Source organism: Tauraco erythrolophus, chromosome 20 (genome assembly GCF_009769465.1).
Source record: "Tauraco erythrolophus isolate bTauEry1 chromosome 20, bTauEry1.pri, whole genome shotgun sequence".
NCBI lineage: Eukaryota > Metazoa > Chordata > Aves > Musophagiformes > Musophagidae > Tauraco > Tauraco erythrolophus.
The window spans coordinates 10,483,871-10,500,397 of NC_141484.1; the positions used below are offsets into that span (position 1 = coordinate 10,483,871).

The following is a 16,527-nucleotide window of genomic DNA, read 5'->3' on the forward strand; positions in this document are numbered from 1 at the left end:
GGCTGCAGCCGTGGTGGATGGGGCGGTGGGCACAGGCCGGCGCTCCCAGACCTGCCCGCTGGCACGTCTCACCCCCCCTCCTCCAGAAACCCCTCCTCTGCCCCATCACTCTGCACTGCATCCTCACTGGTCCTGCTGCATCTGCTCCTCCAGAGATCTCTGCCATGCTGTTGTGCAGCACAGACTTGATTTTAGGAGCACTTAATATGATTAAATTACCAGACATGTTCCTTTTTTTAATTTTTCTTCAGCATGGAGACTGTTTTCCAGGGGAGAAGCCACATGCCTTGGGGACAAGCTGCTCAGAGGAGCCTGGCTGCTGGATGGGCAACACGTCCTGAGATAACCCAGCAGCACACGCCAAGCCACAGCCCCTCCTTGTCCCCACCACCCACAGACGCCAAGCCAGATGTGTCCCCTCTCAGCACCCATGGGTGCAACCCTCCCTCCAGAGGATGCTGGGCCCCCTGGCAGCCATCCCAGCTGTCCCTACAAAGCTGCTCCACCTTGGCTGAAAGGCAGATTTCGGCGTCCTCCTTCGGGGAGGCACCGGCTGGCTTCACCCTCCGCACCACTCGGAAGGTAATTGCCACTTAGTGCTCTAATGGCTTCAATTTTAGCAGCAAATGAGCGATGTACAGTAAGTATCAGTCTTATTAAAGAAATAATAATGGGAAATTAGAGCAGGCGCTACGGGGAAGGAGCACTGCCCCGGTTACGCTGGATACAGCCGTGCTGGCGTTCGACAGCAGCGGGGTCCCCACCTGCTGCTGCTACAGCTCCAAGATGTTTGAACACAATAAGTTCAGCGCGGAGGAGAGCAGCCGGCTCAATACGGCTCCGCTCGCTCCGTACGGATTGAATCGACTGGTGGCTCAGAAATCGTGGCAAAGATAGCACGGGAAATGTGAACTGGAACGGGTCCCATCTCTCTCTAAAAAGGAGATAAGGAAAAACCACTTAATGAGAAAAGTAGAACAAGTTTTGGGGAAAACATCTTAAAAATCAGCAGACAACACAGCCTGGACCAACACAGAGAGTGACGTGCCGGGGGGAGCACAGCAAGTCACGACACAGGACAAAGTGTTGAGAAGGGGTAAAAAAAAAAATAATTAAAAAATCGAACTCCTGCTTGGGCCAGAAAAAGGACAAAGGCAGCACCAGTGTGGCCCAGCCTGCCTGGGCATCCCGGGGAGGTGATGGAGGGACCTGGGCGCGTGCTCACCACCACCACCACCACGTCTTGAGCGATGACAGTTGCCATTAGAGAGATGCAGCCAAAGAGCTCTGGGTCCCAACCAGCTGAAACCATCAGCTTCCCACACCCTGCCCATGTACCCTCACGGAATATTTGCCCTGACTGCCAATTATTTAACCATTGCTTTCCTTTCAGGAAGGACATCCCCATGGTGCACTCTCATTAGACAGTAATGGTGATTTCATTAGATTAAATAACTCCCATGATCCCCAGAGCCCAACAGCACTTTAAACATGGAGCCTCGGAGTTAGAATTACTGTTATTTAACATTGATTAGATTACGAGGCAAATCCAATTTTTCCCCGAAACGTACGATGGCCACGATTTGCCTGGCAGGAGGAGTTAAGGACAACATTCCTGGAAACCTGTGCTGAGGCAGGGGGGACCATGTCTGAGTCAGCAACATCAGGGTGACCACAGTCTTGTGTCTGAAAGTCCTTCTGTGGAAAGCATGACCAGGGCTCAGGTGTCCCCTCGTCCCTGCCCTTGTCCTGCTCCAAGCTGAGGGTAAGTGTCCCCTCCTTGGGGACGAAGCAGGGATGGGATAGCTTTCCATGCATGGGGCACCTTCCTTCCAAGCCCTTCCCTAGGGTATGCCGGGCATCTAGTGCCTGGCTTAGGAGATCTGCCAGGACAGAGGTTCCTCTGGACCCCTTTACTGATGTATCCTTGGGAAGCCAACGGGTCAAACAACTCCTAAATGTATTCCCACATTGGGCAGAGCCGCCTGCAGATGCAGGGATGCCAGGAACCGCCAGCAGCCGCAGGCGGGTGAGGGTACAGCCCATTCGACAGAGAGATTCCCATGAGAGCAGCTCAGATGCTGGTGGGAAACACACTGGTCTGATAAATCCAGCTTTATACCAGGGATGTGGAAAGAAAAGGGGAGGCTCCAGGAAGAGCTGGCTCCCAGCAACCAAGGTGACCATGAGCAAAGGCCAGACCCACCAGGACACTCACTCTGGGCTGACCATGGGATGTCCACCAGAAGCTCCCAGGGATGGAGGGGAGAAGGATGCATGTCCCCATCCATGCTGAAACACCCAGTGGGCCCCAGTCTGGGTCCAGACTCCTCCACTGCACCCATCCCTGGCTGTCCCCAGGGGGCTGATGGCCAGCAAAGCTCCTGGGAGTGGCCAGGGTTGAGCGTGGCTCTGCAGGTCACGGAGGCTTGGGCTCCTTCATCTAGGTGTGGGCTTACACCAGCTTTTACAATGCTGCTGGATTTGGCCAATGAAGCCAAGCGCTGCTTTCCAGGCTTTAATAAAATCCAGAGACGCTCATAATTTTAAACCAGATTTATTCCAGAGGAAACACACCCAAATTCCTTCCTCGCTGCTGCGATCACCAACCCTGATGCTTTTCCCATCTACCTTCCCAAGGCTCTAAGGTGACCAAGCCCCAGCAGCTTCCGAGAGTGGGGCTGGGGACATTGCTCTGGGGTCAGAGCCGAGAAAGCAGCAGGAACATGTGCTGGAGAGATGCTTATATTGTGCAAAAATAATCAACAATTTAATAATCCAGTGCTGCAATAGCTTATTTCTCACATACCAACAAATCCAGAGGTATACTGGGAAACCAGGGGTTTCTCATCTGGCCTGGGAAGGCTGGTGGGTCCCAATGGATAAATCAAACCCATGGCTTCTCCTCTTCGCTGCTGCAGGAAACCGCCTGCGATGCCGGTGCCCGGCTCCGGCGGGCAGGGAGGTGAGCTGCTGCCCCACGGCACCGCTCGGCAGAGGCAGGTGGTGGTGGGGAGGCACCCGTTTCTTCCTCCCACCTCCATTTCGGGCTGGAAGGGAGGGCGACGCGCGCTGGGTTTTACTGCCGGAAAGCCCCTTGAACAGCCGGGCTGCGGGGACGGGAGTGCCGGGAACGGGGATGCATCCAGGCACCAGCTGCGAGCCGGCAGTTCGCTGTCACTTGGCCAAACAACTCAATCGCAATTAGGGAGCGACGAGCAGACGCAGCCTGTGAAACCCCCAGGCTCCCCGGCAAACCCGCCGCCCACGGCTCGGCTCGTCGACCCGGCGGCATCGCGCCGCGGGGGCAACGGGTCCCCACGACGTGACAGAGGGCCACGACCCCCCAGCGCAGCCGGGGCAGAGCTCAACCTCTCCCAGTGCCAAACGAAGCGGCTCGGGCGCCTCGGTGGGCTTCACTGCCGGGGCTGACCCCGACCCGCGGCACTGGAGCTGGTCAAACTCAATTAAGCGCTGTGCTCCGCATCTGGGTCAGGTCGGGAACCCCTTCCCCCCGGCTCGGCCCCTTCCGACGCTCCCGCACTAACCGCTTGCATGTCCTACTAAATTCTTTCTTTCTGAGGCTCTTCCAGAGGATTTGCCGGTGCTGGAAGGGAGGGCAGGGGGCCAGGCGCAGGCGGGTGGAGCAGCATCACGACTCGCTGGGAATGCGGCTCCGGGAGCTGAGCTCCGCTGCCCCGAGCCCAATTCCCGCGCTGGGCGGAGCAGGGATCGCACCTCGAGCACACGGAAACAACGCTGACACCCGCCGCGACCCCGCGTCCGACCCGGCGTCTGCCTGTGGTCGGAGCAAACGCAACCCGGAGAGGGCCACGCGGGAGGGACGGATCCTGGTGCTCACGGACTGCAGGAAAGCCAAGTCTCAGTTCTCCAAAATGCACCTTTATCAAGGACCTTAGTATTTTGTGAGTGAGCTCATCAGCATAACCCCATTTCACAGATGGGGAAACTGAGGCACAGGACAGAACAGGCCCTCGCTCACCACCCTCCAGCCAGGCTGAGCGTGTCCCAAAGCCTCCTCGCTGCCCTGGACTCAACACGAGACACGCAGCCCACCCACATCATCTGCATGGTGGCAATGCCCACACCGTCCCCAGGAGCTCAGCTCTCCTGTCACCGCAGCTCCACAACAAAATCCCACCTCCTGCCCTAAGGAGGGTCCAGCCTGAGCCAGACCTTGGGACGCTTGGGAACAGGAGGTGGGAACCGGCCATCCCAGCTCAAATGAGGAGCAGCAGCAGCCGGCCAAGAAACTCTTTGCTGTTTGGTGCGTGGCATTTAATGCCCGGGCGTTCATACCTTTGCCATGAAACAGGGAGATTACTCCCGACAGGTTGGCATTGCTGGTCTCCTTGGAGAGACAAGTGTTAGCAGAAAGTTCTCCTTCCAGCTGCTGCCGGACGCAGCTCTGCGCTCGCCCCCAGCCTGCCCCACGCCTGCTCCCCATGCCAACATTTCTCCCTTCGCTACGCGACCTCCTTCCGCAGGAAGCAGGACTGGGCGATGCAGCCGTCCCTGCCATGCTTCTGGGGCACAGATCACCCTCCTGCCATCCAAACCCACAGATGGGCTGTGGCTTTTTTAATCCTTGCTCAGAAACCTCCTGCAGCCCTTCACACCCAGGCGGGTTTGCACAGGGCAGAAGAGTGGGGCTCACACCCTCCGTCCAGGCAGCAAAACCCTCCAGCAGATGGGCAGAAATGAAGAAATGGGGCAGTTGGACCTTAGACCTCTCCAGATGTGGATGGTCTCACTCAAGGAGTTGCAGTCAATGGCTCAATGTCCAAGTGGAGACCAGTGACAAGTGCTGTTCCTCGGGGGTCGGTGTTGGGGCTTGTGCTGTTCTAACATCTTTGTCAGCGACGTGGACAGTGGGATCAAGTGCACCCTCAGCAAGTTTGCTGACAACACCAACTGTGTGGTGTGGTCGACACGCTGTAGGGAAGGGATGCCATCCAGAGGGACCTCGACAGGCTGGACAGGTAGGTCTGTGAGAACCTCGTGAAGTTCAACAAGGCCAAGCGCAAGGTCCTGCATGTGGGTCAGGGCGATCCCAAGCACATGTACAGGCTGCGCGGAGAATGGATTGAGAGCAGCCCTGAGGAAAAGGACTTGGGGGTGTTGGTTGATGAGAAGCTCAATATGAGCCGTCGATGTGCGCTGGCAGCCCAGAAAGCCAACCGTATCCTGGACTGCATCCAAAGCAGTGTGGGCAGTAGGTCGAGGGAGGGGATTCTGCCCCTCTGCTCTGCTCTCGGGAGATCCCACCTGCAGTGCTGCGTTCAGCTCTGGGGTCCACAACATCAGGTTGGAAGGGACCTTCAAGATCATCTAGTTCCAACCCCCTGCCATGGGCAGGGACACCCTCCACTAGGTCAGGTTGCTCAAAGTCTCATCCAACCTGGCCTTGAACACTTCCAGGGATGGGGCAGCACAGCTTCTCTGGGCAACCTGTGCCAGTGCCTCACCACCCTCAGAGGGAAGAATTTCTTCCTTAGATCTAACCTAAATCTCCCCCCTTTCAGTTTAAAGCCATTGCCCCGTGTCCTGTCACTACACACCCTTGTCCAAAGTCCCTCTCCAGCTTTCTTGTAGCCCCTTTAGGCACTGGAAGGCTGCTTGAAGGTCTCCCTGGAGCCTTCTCTTCCCCAGGCTGAACAGCCCCACCTCTCTCAGTCTGTCTCCATAGCAGAGGTGCTCCAGCCCTCGGATCATCTTGGTGGCCTCCTCTGAACCCACTCGAACAGCTCCATGTCCTTCTTGTGCTGGGAGCCCCACGAGTTGCTTAAATGCAGCTAAGTGGACTCGCAGGCACAACTAACCGTTTCTTGCGTTGGCAGAGCAAGAAACCCAGTAAAACCCCCATGAGATGAGGCTGTGGGCAGAGCTGGTCACTGCCCCCACTGCCCATAACGCAGCCAGGCTGGGCAAGAGCAAGCACCAAGGCACCTGTGCATCCATGCACGCACGTGCCTGTGCACAGCATCTTCCTCCTCCTCTTCTTCTGTGTGCCCACAGGGCAGCCAGACGCTGGGGGAACCGAGGCGCACAAGCGGGGTCTCCCCCAGCCCTGCACGTCACGCCCTGCGCTCCGCTTCCTGCGCGCGGCGAGATTCGGCTTTGGGATTTTTCCTTCCTTAGAGCTGACGAAGGCGCTGAGGACCACGGTCACACGGGCGCGAGACTGAGAGACACCACACGAACATTTAGAGGCCAATTGGAATATTCGCACCGCAGTTGCACGACACGAGCTTTATCCCTCGCCCTGGCACGCAGCTTGTGAGCAGAGAAAAACCCAAATCATCTTGCAGCCTAGAGGAAAGGCCACTTCCCAGCTATCCAAAGCCAAGTGCCCCGAGCCCCTTGGTGGGTCTCTGCCAGCGGCACCGTGCCCAGCAGGTCCGTGGACAGGGAACAGAAGTGACTGGAGCCAAACTGCAGAGTTAATTTTTAGGGGCAGAGACTAGAATTACCTGAGCTGGAAGTTAGCCCGGACGCGGGGATTAGCACCCTCAACTCCTGTAAGAGGAGTCAGGGGAACTTTCCATGACCTCCAGCACGAGGAGCAGGTTGAGGAGCAGAGCAGGACCTGGGGTGAATGTGGCTGATGCCTAGGGACGCTCAGCACACGCTGAACACCCATCGCTGATGCTCATACCAGGCACCTCCACTTCCTACCACAGCTAGAGGAGATCAACGGCAGCGTGGAGCAAGATGCCAAGAGGTCCCATGTGCCAAGTCTTGCTCTGCCAGAGGCTCTGGGTGCTTTTCTGCCTGTTTCCCACTGGTGGAGTGGAGCATCCTTCATCCCATCAGTGCTGCTGCTGGCCATGGCACTGCACTAACCCAGGGACCGGGGGGACACCACCGTGCCGTGGCTCTGCCAACACCTCCTAACAGCACGGTTTGGGAAAGCGAGGCCACTGACCCAGCGTTCATGTCTCAGAAGTGGGAGATCCCCCCCACTTCTGGCTTTGGCACATCATACAGCTTCCTCCTGCCACCACCAGTTCTACCTACGCAAATCACAGCGCGTTAATGGCACAATGCTAATTGCACCCAGGGTAACCCACTGCTCCCCCATCCAGGCCTGGGGACCCACCATGGGCACAGGTCCAGCAGGATCAGGTGAAGGCCAAACCCTGCTGCACCCACTGACCTGGGGTCCTCCCAAAGACCTTTTTATTGAAGTTTAAAGCAAAACTTGCCAAGGCACAACCTGGAGACCAGCAATGTTTGAGGCCAAAGGGATTTTAAGCAGCAAATTTCCAGCCAGGGGAAGGACTTCAGAGCCAACAATGTCCAGACACAAAATGAGGAAAGTGGCATCTCCATTTGGCATGTTATGGGGGCTCGGAGCATATCGGCACCGTGGGGTAACTGATCCTGGAGTGTGTTTTTGGGAGTCTCAGCTGAGCCAGGCCACCTCCTCAGGCTCTGCACATCAGTTCTCCCTGGCCATGGCATCTCCTGCCTTTTGCTCCCCAGCCCTGTGCCAGAGGGGTCAGGACACAGAGCTTCCCCAGGTGGTAAATCCAAGTGGTTCCTCACTTGTTTTACTCTGACCTGGAACATGCCAATACTTGGGAGTATCGCCCCAAAAAGAGCTTCCCAGATGGTCCAGTTCAGACAGTGCAAAAGTGTTTAAATCATGCCAAAAGAATCATAGAATGGTTTGGGTTGGAAGGGACCTTAAAGATCATCTAGTTCCAAACCCTCCGGTACTCAACATTACGATAAAAACCATGAAAGCAGAAACAAAATGTTTACGACAAAACCCAACACTTGAGGGCCCAAAGATGCACACGTGAGCGTACACACCCCCAGCCATCAGACAAACACGGAAGCCAAAACAATTGGATTTGATATTTACCCATAAGAGGGTTCCCCAGAGAGCACAGGCTGTGGGAGGGAGTCCTTTTCCAACGGGCAATGTCAAAACAAATCAGCCTGATTTTTTAAGATTTTCAGCAAAATAAGATTCCACAAGATAGATAAATAAATAAATAAATAAATAAATAAATAAATATATATATACACACCCAGCTTCCCATCACGACATTGTGTTTGAGCCTGAACATCTCTCACCAGGGCAAGGTGCAGAAAGGGCAGTTGTGGTCAGACCTGATCCAAACGTTCACATCCCAGTTTTCAGTCACTGGCTGCGCTCAGGAACCGGAGCCGAGTGGTGCAGCCGGGGCAGGGAAAGCTGTTCCTTCCCGCTCGTAGCTGGGATTCAGGCAGGATCCTGCTGAAGATGCTGCACTGGCACCCACGATCTGCGTGGCTTTGTGCAAGGAAGATGTCCGGACGCCTGGAGTTGTCCAGATGGGATTGTCTTATGCAGCACTTGGCCACAGCTGCTTGATAGTGGGGAAAGCAACCCCATGAGGCTTCCAAAGCTGCCCCGGGGCAGCGATGGGAAGTTCCTCCATCTCCCACCAGAGATGTACCCAGCAGCAGCCCCGAGCTTGGCAGGGTTTGAGCAGGGATCTTTATACCTCTGCAACAGATGGTGTTGCAACAGAAAGAGCACGTTATGAATCTTCTCGCTTCCAGGAAGCAAGAAGGATGGTCTTGCCATGCATGAAGGGAACCAGCCATTCCTTTTGCTGAAAGATTTCCTCCTGCAGAATCACATCATTCGATGAAAGAAATGCCGAGAATAATTCACTTCCCTGAGCAACTCTATTTATATTCTCACTGTGGGCACCATCCTGCTCACGTACCCCACCGGGGGGTCACCAGGGCTCAGGAGGGCACAGTTTGGGTGTTAACGTGCTTAACTCCAACCCATGAAAAGCTGAATTTCCCGGGAGGTGGGTTATGCAGGAGTCAGGCAGAGACATCATCCACTGTCACGGTCGCAGGGATGGCCCCGGTCCTACAGACCTCGCAAGAACAGCCCCGCTGACCCACACAGGCTTTGGACTGGGGTAAGACCCCCATACCCCACCCCAGCAGCACAACTGTAACTGCAACCCAATCCACTTTCCTTCCACAATACCTGCACGTAACAAGAATTTGCAAAGATTTATGGCCACAACGACCGCCCCCGCTCCCCCTCGCCAGCATCGGCCGTTTCCCTGCAACAGCGGTTTGGGTTACCTCGATTTTCTCCAGGGGAAAAGCAGAATTAGCAGCTCGGGAGTTTTAATGCCTCTGTCAGGGAGGGGGCTCACGGGGGGTTATTCTTGGGTTTTCTGAGCACTTGTTGTTTGCTCTGAACTCTTTGGAAAGGCACCAGCTCCCTTCCCCCTCCCCAGACCGAACTGCTCTCATTATAGACTTCAAAGTTCGGGGTGAAATCCTGCTCGGTGTGGTGAGCGGACACCCTGGTGCGGCCAGAGCACGGCCCCGGACCCCCAACCCGACGTCACTACTCCTGGGAGCCCCCCCAAAGGCAGCGGAGCTGACGGCAGGAGGACAGGCTCCGTGCACAGGTGGGGATTTGCCAGACCCGACCTTGAAGGAGGACGAGCGGTGGGAGCGGGGTGAACCTGCCGCTCCGCTGGAGAGCATCACAATTTTTGCCATAAATGGGCTCTCGCCCCAGCCAGCGGCAGCTTTGCGCTGCTTTTCACAACACCCGGCTCTATGAATTTAACTGACAACATCTTGGACAGGCGAGGCCATATTTTCAAGATTGCTCAGCACCAGCAGGCAGGGCCAGGGGAGCCCCCGTGCCCAAGCGCCTCAGCCCAGGCAGAGCCATGGGGTGGATGGGGAAGGTGACGATCCCCTCCAGGCTCCCGTGCCCCATGGACCAGGCATGAAGCAGTACTGAAGAGTAGGATGGGGTCTATTGACTTCTGAATCTCCCCAGTACAGCCCTGTGCAGACCACAGGATCTGCCGAGATAAGGGTCCAATAAAATCCTGAGTATTTATTTAGACGCTTTCTAAGGGGAATGGGGTTGACGTCTCCTTATAGGCCAACTCAGGAGCTCACCCCATCATCAGGAACAGACACAAACCCTAGATATGAACTTCTCCGTTAACAGAAAACAGAAGCGATACATATAGATGCAAAATGCTTAATAGAATCATAAAAAAAAAAACAAAAACGTTTGGGGGTTTATTTAAGGAGTAAGAGGGGGAAGAGCCCAGCCCCAGCTCTTTGCAGTTAAACCTTGCCAGGGGCATGTGCCTAGATGGTGCCATCCTTGGACCATTAGGTGTATGTGCTAGATGGCATTCCACTTCGCCATGAGGACAGCGAGCCAAAGCTGTGCCAAGGCTGCGGGACCTCTGCCAGCAGCACTGGTGGGGTTCACCTGCTTTGGGCATTATTTAACCCACAGCATAGCCCAAACAAATTCAAACTCCGTATAGCACCTCATCTCTGTGCTGGAGAGAGATGCCAGAGTCACAACCCTGCTGTCCCACCCCTGCAGCACAGGGCAGTGACTTCCCTCTCACTTTACAGATGGGGAAACTGAGGCACACCAAGACACCTCCCCAGCAGCAGGGTGCCAAACTTCACACTATTTCAAATCTTTACCAAAATGCCTTGGAGTATCCACATCCAGATCATGCACAAAGGCAGCACCAAAGCACACGAGCACCAGAACCATCTACTGTCCTTTTATAACAGACTCAACAACCCCAGCCCTGATCTCATCAGCATTTCCAACGAGCTCCTTCTCCCCCTTGCTCTTCCCCAGCAAGGGGATGTCCCTTCATCCATTCATAAAGCCACCTCATCCTCCACCTCCAATGACCTCTTGGCCAGGAGACACACACTGCCCAATTCACCAACACACTCTCCAACCAACCAACACACTCTCCACCATCTCTGCTCCTGTCTCAGCCTATCTCCACCTGTTGTTTACAGTGAATTATCTTTGCTTTGGGGCCAAGACCATCTTTTGTTCCCTTTTTATACAGCACCTGGCACCACGAGCTCAGCACAGGGACGTATCTGATTACACGGCTAATAAATAAACAAGGACCTTGATCCTCCTCAGTACATGGTTGTCCAAGGCTGCAATTTCCAGAGAAAGTGCTGCAGCCTGTGCTTGATGCTATTAGTAATTCAGGTGTGTTTGGGAGACGAGATGTTCCCAGGACGAGGAGTGGGAGCTGCTAAACCAGACCTTCCTACAAGCAGGCATGTACACAGCAGGGAGTGGAAAACCAAACCGGCTCGGATTTGATGGCACAACCTGTGTTCTGGGCTGGGCACACCCTGAACACAAAGACCTGGTGTTTCTTGCAGAGGCCACAGGGATGGCTGAAGAAAGGTGAGGGAGAAGATCACTTTAAGGCAACTAACACTACAGCATTTCCCTCCCGCAGGGGGTTTTGCAACAAGGTCTTTCCTCCTGGTGGTCACCTGGTCCTGCTCCACCTTTCAGGAATTGTACTTGCTCCCCTGAAGTCTCCCCTGGCATCATCCACGCACTCCTGTCCCCACACCTATGCTCCCATCCTCACTTCCATGCTTACGAAGCACCCGCATACTGCGCTGCTGAATTTGGGTGACCACAAACCCCCATGGACCTCCAGGCCACCCTCTGCTACAGGAGCCACCGACCCCTCCATCCCCAGGGCTCTGATCGCACCATGATCGGATGGGAAACGGCACAAGGTGGGATGCAGTTGTTCCTGGCTACTGTAAGCTCATCCCGCTCCCTAACCCAGCCTCTTTTTCCTCCATCCCAGACCTCTTCAGCAACTGAGATGTTCTCCATTCCCTTTGACTCAGAAATATCGGGGTTGCCTAGGTTAAAAAGAAGGAGAAAAAAAAAAAAACACACACACAAAAAAAAACCCAACCCACAAAACCTTGGAGAAAAATCCCAAGAGGACATTAATTAGGAGACAGAACTCCCAGCTCTGGAAGCACTGGAGAGAAGCGAGACTTAAACTCCCAACCTGACGGAGTAACTTTGAATCATCTTTCATCTTCCCCCAGATCGGGTGTAATCTCATGACATTAGCTTGGCTCCGCTCTACTGGAATTGGCACCGGTGCTCCAGAGGCAGGGAGATTAAAACATATGAAATAAATGTTCCTGGGGTGACTGACAGTATAATGACATTCCAACAGGCAGCTCAATCAGCGCGAGACTAACAAAGGATCAGAGGGAACCAGCCAGACTTGCAATATCACCAGCAAATACAGGTATTTTTTTTAATCCAGACATTTCTTTTTTTTTTTTTGACTTGACTGCCTTAGCCCTCACTCTTGGAGGTTTCGCCAGGCTGCGTACAGCCGTGTTCGGGGTGGGGGATGGCGGCTGAACTCTATTAAAACCCACGCTCACCTGCTATTGAACTCTGTCAGCTCAATAGCCTTGTTCAGGGCTGGAGCGGAGATTTCTGCGCCGGGAAGTCAATGCCAGCATTGTGGGCTGCCTCCTCCCTCCCTTTGTCCCCGTACGGAGAGAGGGCTGGCAAAGCCGAAACGGAGAAAGCTGCTTTCGGCACACAACTTCCCTTGATATTCAGCCCCCACACGGGCTCACCCGGAGGTGTCACACATCCCAAATTAAATCCCTCGGATGGTTTTTTTAGAAAAATCAGCCTCTTGTAGGACAGCTGCCTTCTTCCCCAGGCACAGCGCAGGCTGGAAGAGCCGTGATTATTCCCCTCGATTTAACGGACGGTGGGTTTGTGCTTTGCCTGGCACTCCCATAGGCGACAGGGCTTCCCCATGCCAAGCCCCTGCCTGGCGAGCCGCTGCCCTCCGGGTACCACCATCCAACCGACCGCTTTGGGAGCATCATCCTGCTGCTGCAGCCGCAGCACAGCCCCGTTAACCCACCCTCACACCTGGTAACAAGCAGCTGTTACCAAAGCTGCTCTTTTGTTTCCAGGTCAACCCAGGGTCCCCTTCATGCCCGAGACCCCCCAGCCACCCTGCCATGGTCCTAGCGTGGCATCCTCGTGACAGCCCACCTCCGCGCTCCAGCGACCACGGCATCGGCCGCGGAGGCTGACCGCCTCTTCTCTGCTTGCGAGCCCGCGTGGCTGCGAAGAGCCAAGAGGTTTTTGTTCCCTTGGCCAGGGCGCTCGCTGCCCGCGCCGGCTTCCCGCGGGCGCTGAAAGCCAACCCAACTGTTTATGCCTCGTAATGATGCTGTTTAGTCTGACTGCTGCGAAACAGAAACGCCCGCGAAACCTAAGCCTCTGATGGCAAAGATAAGAAACGGGGACCCCCGGCAAACATCTGGTGATTTCCCTGGCGCTGAACCCTCATCGAAGATCACAGCAAACCCCGTGGAGAGAGACAGTTATTTTTTTTCAAGGAGTATTTGTAACAGGCAGTTACCAGCGGGCTGACACCGCAGCCCTGCCATCACGACAGGCCTCTGTGTGTTAGCAGAGATTACTCATACAAGCAAAAACTGGCAAGATTAGGTCTCAAAGGAATAATCCCATACAAAGAAATCACTGTACCTCAGCCTCCACAGGGCTAATAATAATAATAAAAACAAAAAGGTGAAGTTCAGTACATCAAATACCAGCACAAACAAGCTGCAGCAATTAATGGGAGAGCTCATGTACCAAATGCTAAAACATAATGATGACACAAACAGCCCGCGGGGCAGCTCCTCGAATGAGTAAGAGCTGCAAGATCAAGACCAAACCTCTGGCAAATTAAATCCCCTCTGCCAAGGACTGTACTATGCCCTAAATGCCTGTGGCTCCTCCTCTGCCCAGGTCTGCGCTCCGTGCTCGGGCTCCGTTTCCAGAATCGGGTCTGTCCCGCTGCCATCTGCTCCTCAAGGCTTCGAGAGCATCTTTGATAAACGAGCTTTTCTGCATATCCACCATAAATTTCAGGAGACGCCACCCCAAAGCCATGTGTTTATTTTTCAAAGTCAAGACTTGATTAAAGTTCTTGAGGTTTCTCAGCTCCGTTTGTCATGTTTCCTCTCTGATACGGGGTCAGCATGTGGAAATTGGATAAGCGCACACTAAAAATATAATTCTGTAGACAGCTTCAGCCCACACGAAAGGAAACCTTCCTTCTCGGAGAACCCACACTCTGCCGCCTGCAGAAACCCGGCGTGTTTCTGACACCGGCAGATACACAAGGAAGCTCATCACTTCCACGTGTTAAGACTTTTACATAAACACTCGGACTGTCAGTACTATCCTACTCCACATTTCAACACCGTCACCGCAAGCCGAGCCAAAATCCTCCTCTCCTCTCTGCTAATAGCTGGGCTTGACAAACAAAACAAGCTCCGGGGGTACCTGAAATCCTCTTTTTCGCTCGTTCATTCAAGAAAGCCGCAAACACAGACACACTCTGCAGAACAGCAGCTTTGCCCCCAAGATTTTTACCAATCCTTTCCATAGGAATCCACGAGAAAACGCTCCTCTATTAACTTTATAATGCACAAGGAAAACATCTAAACAACGCTAATGAGAATCCTGCCCCTTGGCTTTAACATTTACTGTCTTGTTTTAAAGGGGACACCTTTTATTCATTGTAATGATACACTAATTAATTGAAAGAAGAACCCATCTACCTTTTTGCTCGTTTCTTAGGCAAGGCAAGCGCCTGGGTCGCACTCCTGGAATTTTTGGTTACTCATTAGCGGGCTGCTGAAACATTTACATGGGAAATACGTTTTTTTTTTTTCTCCACAGCGAATACAGAAAAGCTGCTTTTAACGGCTGCGACCCCAGGCTGGGAGTTGCAGGAGGGGATGATACGATGCTCTGCAACGGGCTGCAGAGTGGCTCGGCTGGGAGTCAAGATGAGCCACAGGTTTTGCAAAGCCCCCCCCTGCCCCGACCCGAGAAAAGCCGGGGAGCAGCAAGATGCTGGGGAGCCTGTGCTCTGTCTCAGCATCCCCATGCAGTTCCCAGGGTGACGGGGCACCCACTGCTCTTCCCATTGCTCTCCTCCCAGCTGCAGGCAGCACCCCAGGCTGCAAGGAGGGACCCCGGGGAGACCCTGCACCGGGGCGGGAGGGCTGGGGGATGTGCTGGGCAGCGGGGGAGAGGAGGGGTGGGGGATTAGGGACTGCGGATGGGGTGGTGGGGAGAAGGGAAGAGGACACGGGGAGAGAGAGGGGCTGGGGGATTTGGGAGCAGAGTCGGGGGAACGGGTGGAGGGAGAGGATGGGGGAGAGTGCCTGGGGAATTGGGAAACAGAGACGGGGGAAGCTGGGGGAAGCGAGGCTGGAGGATTCGGGGAGTGAGAAAAGGATCGGCGGGCGGGTCTGGGGAGCGGGTCTAGGGCTTCGGGGAGCAGCGCTGGGGCTCGGGTGGGGAAGCGGGGCTGGGGCAGCGGGGCTGGGGAGCGGGGAGACGCGGGTGGGCGGCGGAGGGGCTCCGCGGCCAGCGGGGGGCAGTGCCGGCTCAGCCACGGCCCCAGCCCCGGCCCCGGCGTGGTGCCGCCGCCCGCCCCAGCCCGTCCCGTACCTGTACCAGGCGAGTCCCCGCTCGTAGTTGCGGTCGAAGAAGTGGGGTTCGGCGCCGACGGCGCGCACGTCGGGGTGCACCCGCAGGAACTCCAGCAGCGCCCGCGTCCCCCCCTTCTTCACGCCGATGATGATGGCCTGAGGCAGCCGCTTGGTGCCCTCTCCCAGCAGCAGCGCCAGGGTGCCGGGCGTGCCCGCCGCGCTGCCCCCGCCGCCGCCCGAGCCGCCGGCCCGGCTCCCGCCGCCCCCGGCCGGCACCTCCTCGCCCGGCGCCGCCTCCTGCCGCCGCCGCCGCTGCTTGAGCCGCTGCAGCAGCCGCTTCCGCCGCGCCGCCGCCGCCTGCCAGGGGGGCAGCTCGGCCGAGCCCCCCAGGTACCCGCCGCCGCCGCCCTCCTCCTCCTCCGAGGCGGCGCCGGCAGCGATGATGGGTCCGGGCAGGGTCTGGCAGCGGTCGGCCAGGCAGTAGAAGACGTAGAGGGACATGAGGAGCGAGCAGAGCATCACCAGGAACTTCTTGAAGATGCTGCGGGGCAGCGGCTCGGCGGCGGGGGCGGCCGCCGCGCTCACGGCCATGCTACCCCGTGGCGGCGGCCGGGCGCCCTGGCCATGCTCCGCGGCCGCCCCCCGGCGCGGCCCCTCCGCGCAGCGCTCAGCGGTGGCGGGGGGCTGCGCGCTGCCGCATCCCCAGCGCGGGGGCCACGGCGCGGCGGCGCTTCAGGGGGGCATCCCCCGCGGGCGGGGCGGGGGGGGGGGGGGGGGAGCCGCCGCCGCCCCCGGGGCCGGGCGGGGAAGCGGTGCCGGGAGCCCGGCGGCGCTGGGGGTTCGGCGCGGGGCTCCCACGTGCGGCACCCGCCGCGGCAAACTTCGGCGGAGACATCGCCGGGCGCGGGGCGGAGCGGGGCGGGCGGGGCGGGCCAATGGCGCGGCGGGGGCGGGGGGCAGAGCCGCCCCCGGCCCGGCCCCGGCGGAGCGGCCCCGAGGTGCTGGAGGGGACGGCCCCCGCACGGAAACCGCTCCCGAGCCCCATCGGGCCGAGCGGGATGCGGGGGTGCGCGGGGTGCTGTCCCGTGGGGTGCGGAGATGTCTCAGGACGCTGTTCCGGGGGGTGCGCGGGTGCCC

At 56.7% G+C, this 16,527-nt stretch overlaps 1 protein-coding gene across 1 annotated transcript in view; it reads right to left on the reverse strand.

The window, feature by feature from the left end:
* LOC104374107 (heparan sulfate glucosamine 3-O-sulfotransferase 3A1) overlaps positions 1 to 15,981 on the reverse strand; it is a 32,454-nt gene extending 16,473 nt beyond the window's left edge. Inside the window, exon 1 of the mRNA XM_086624047.1 lies at positions 15,410 to 15,981. Within this exon, the coding sequence (XP_086480173.1) occupies positions 15,410 to 15,981 (572 nt within the window). The remainder of the gene's footprint in view (positions 1 to 15,409) is intronic.
* Between the last annotated feature and the right edge of the window lie 546 nt (positions 15,982 to 16,527).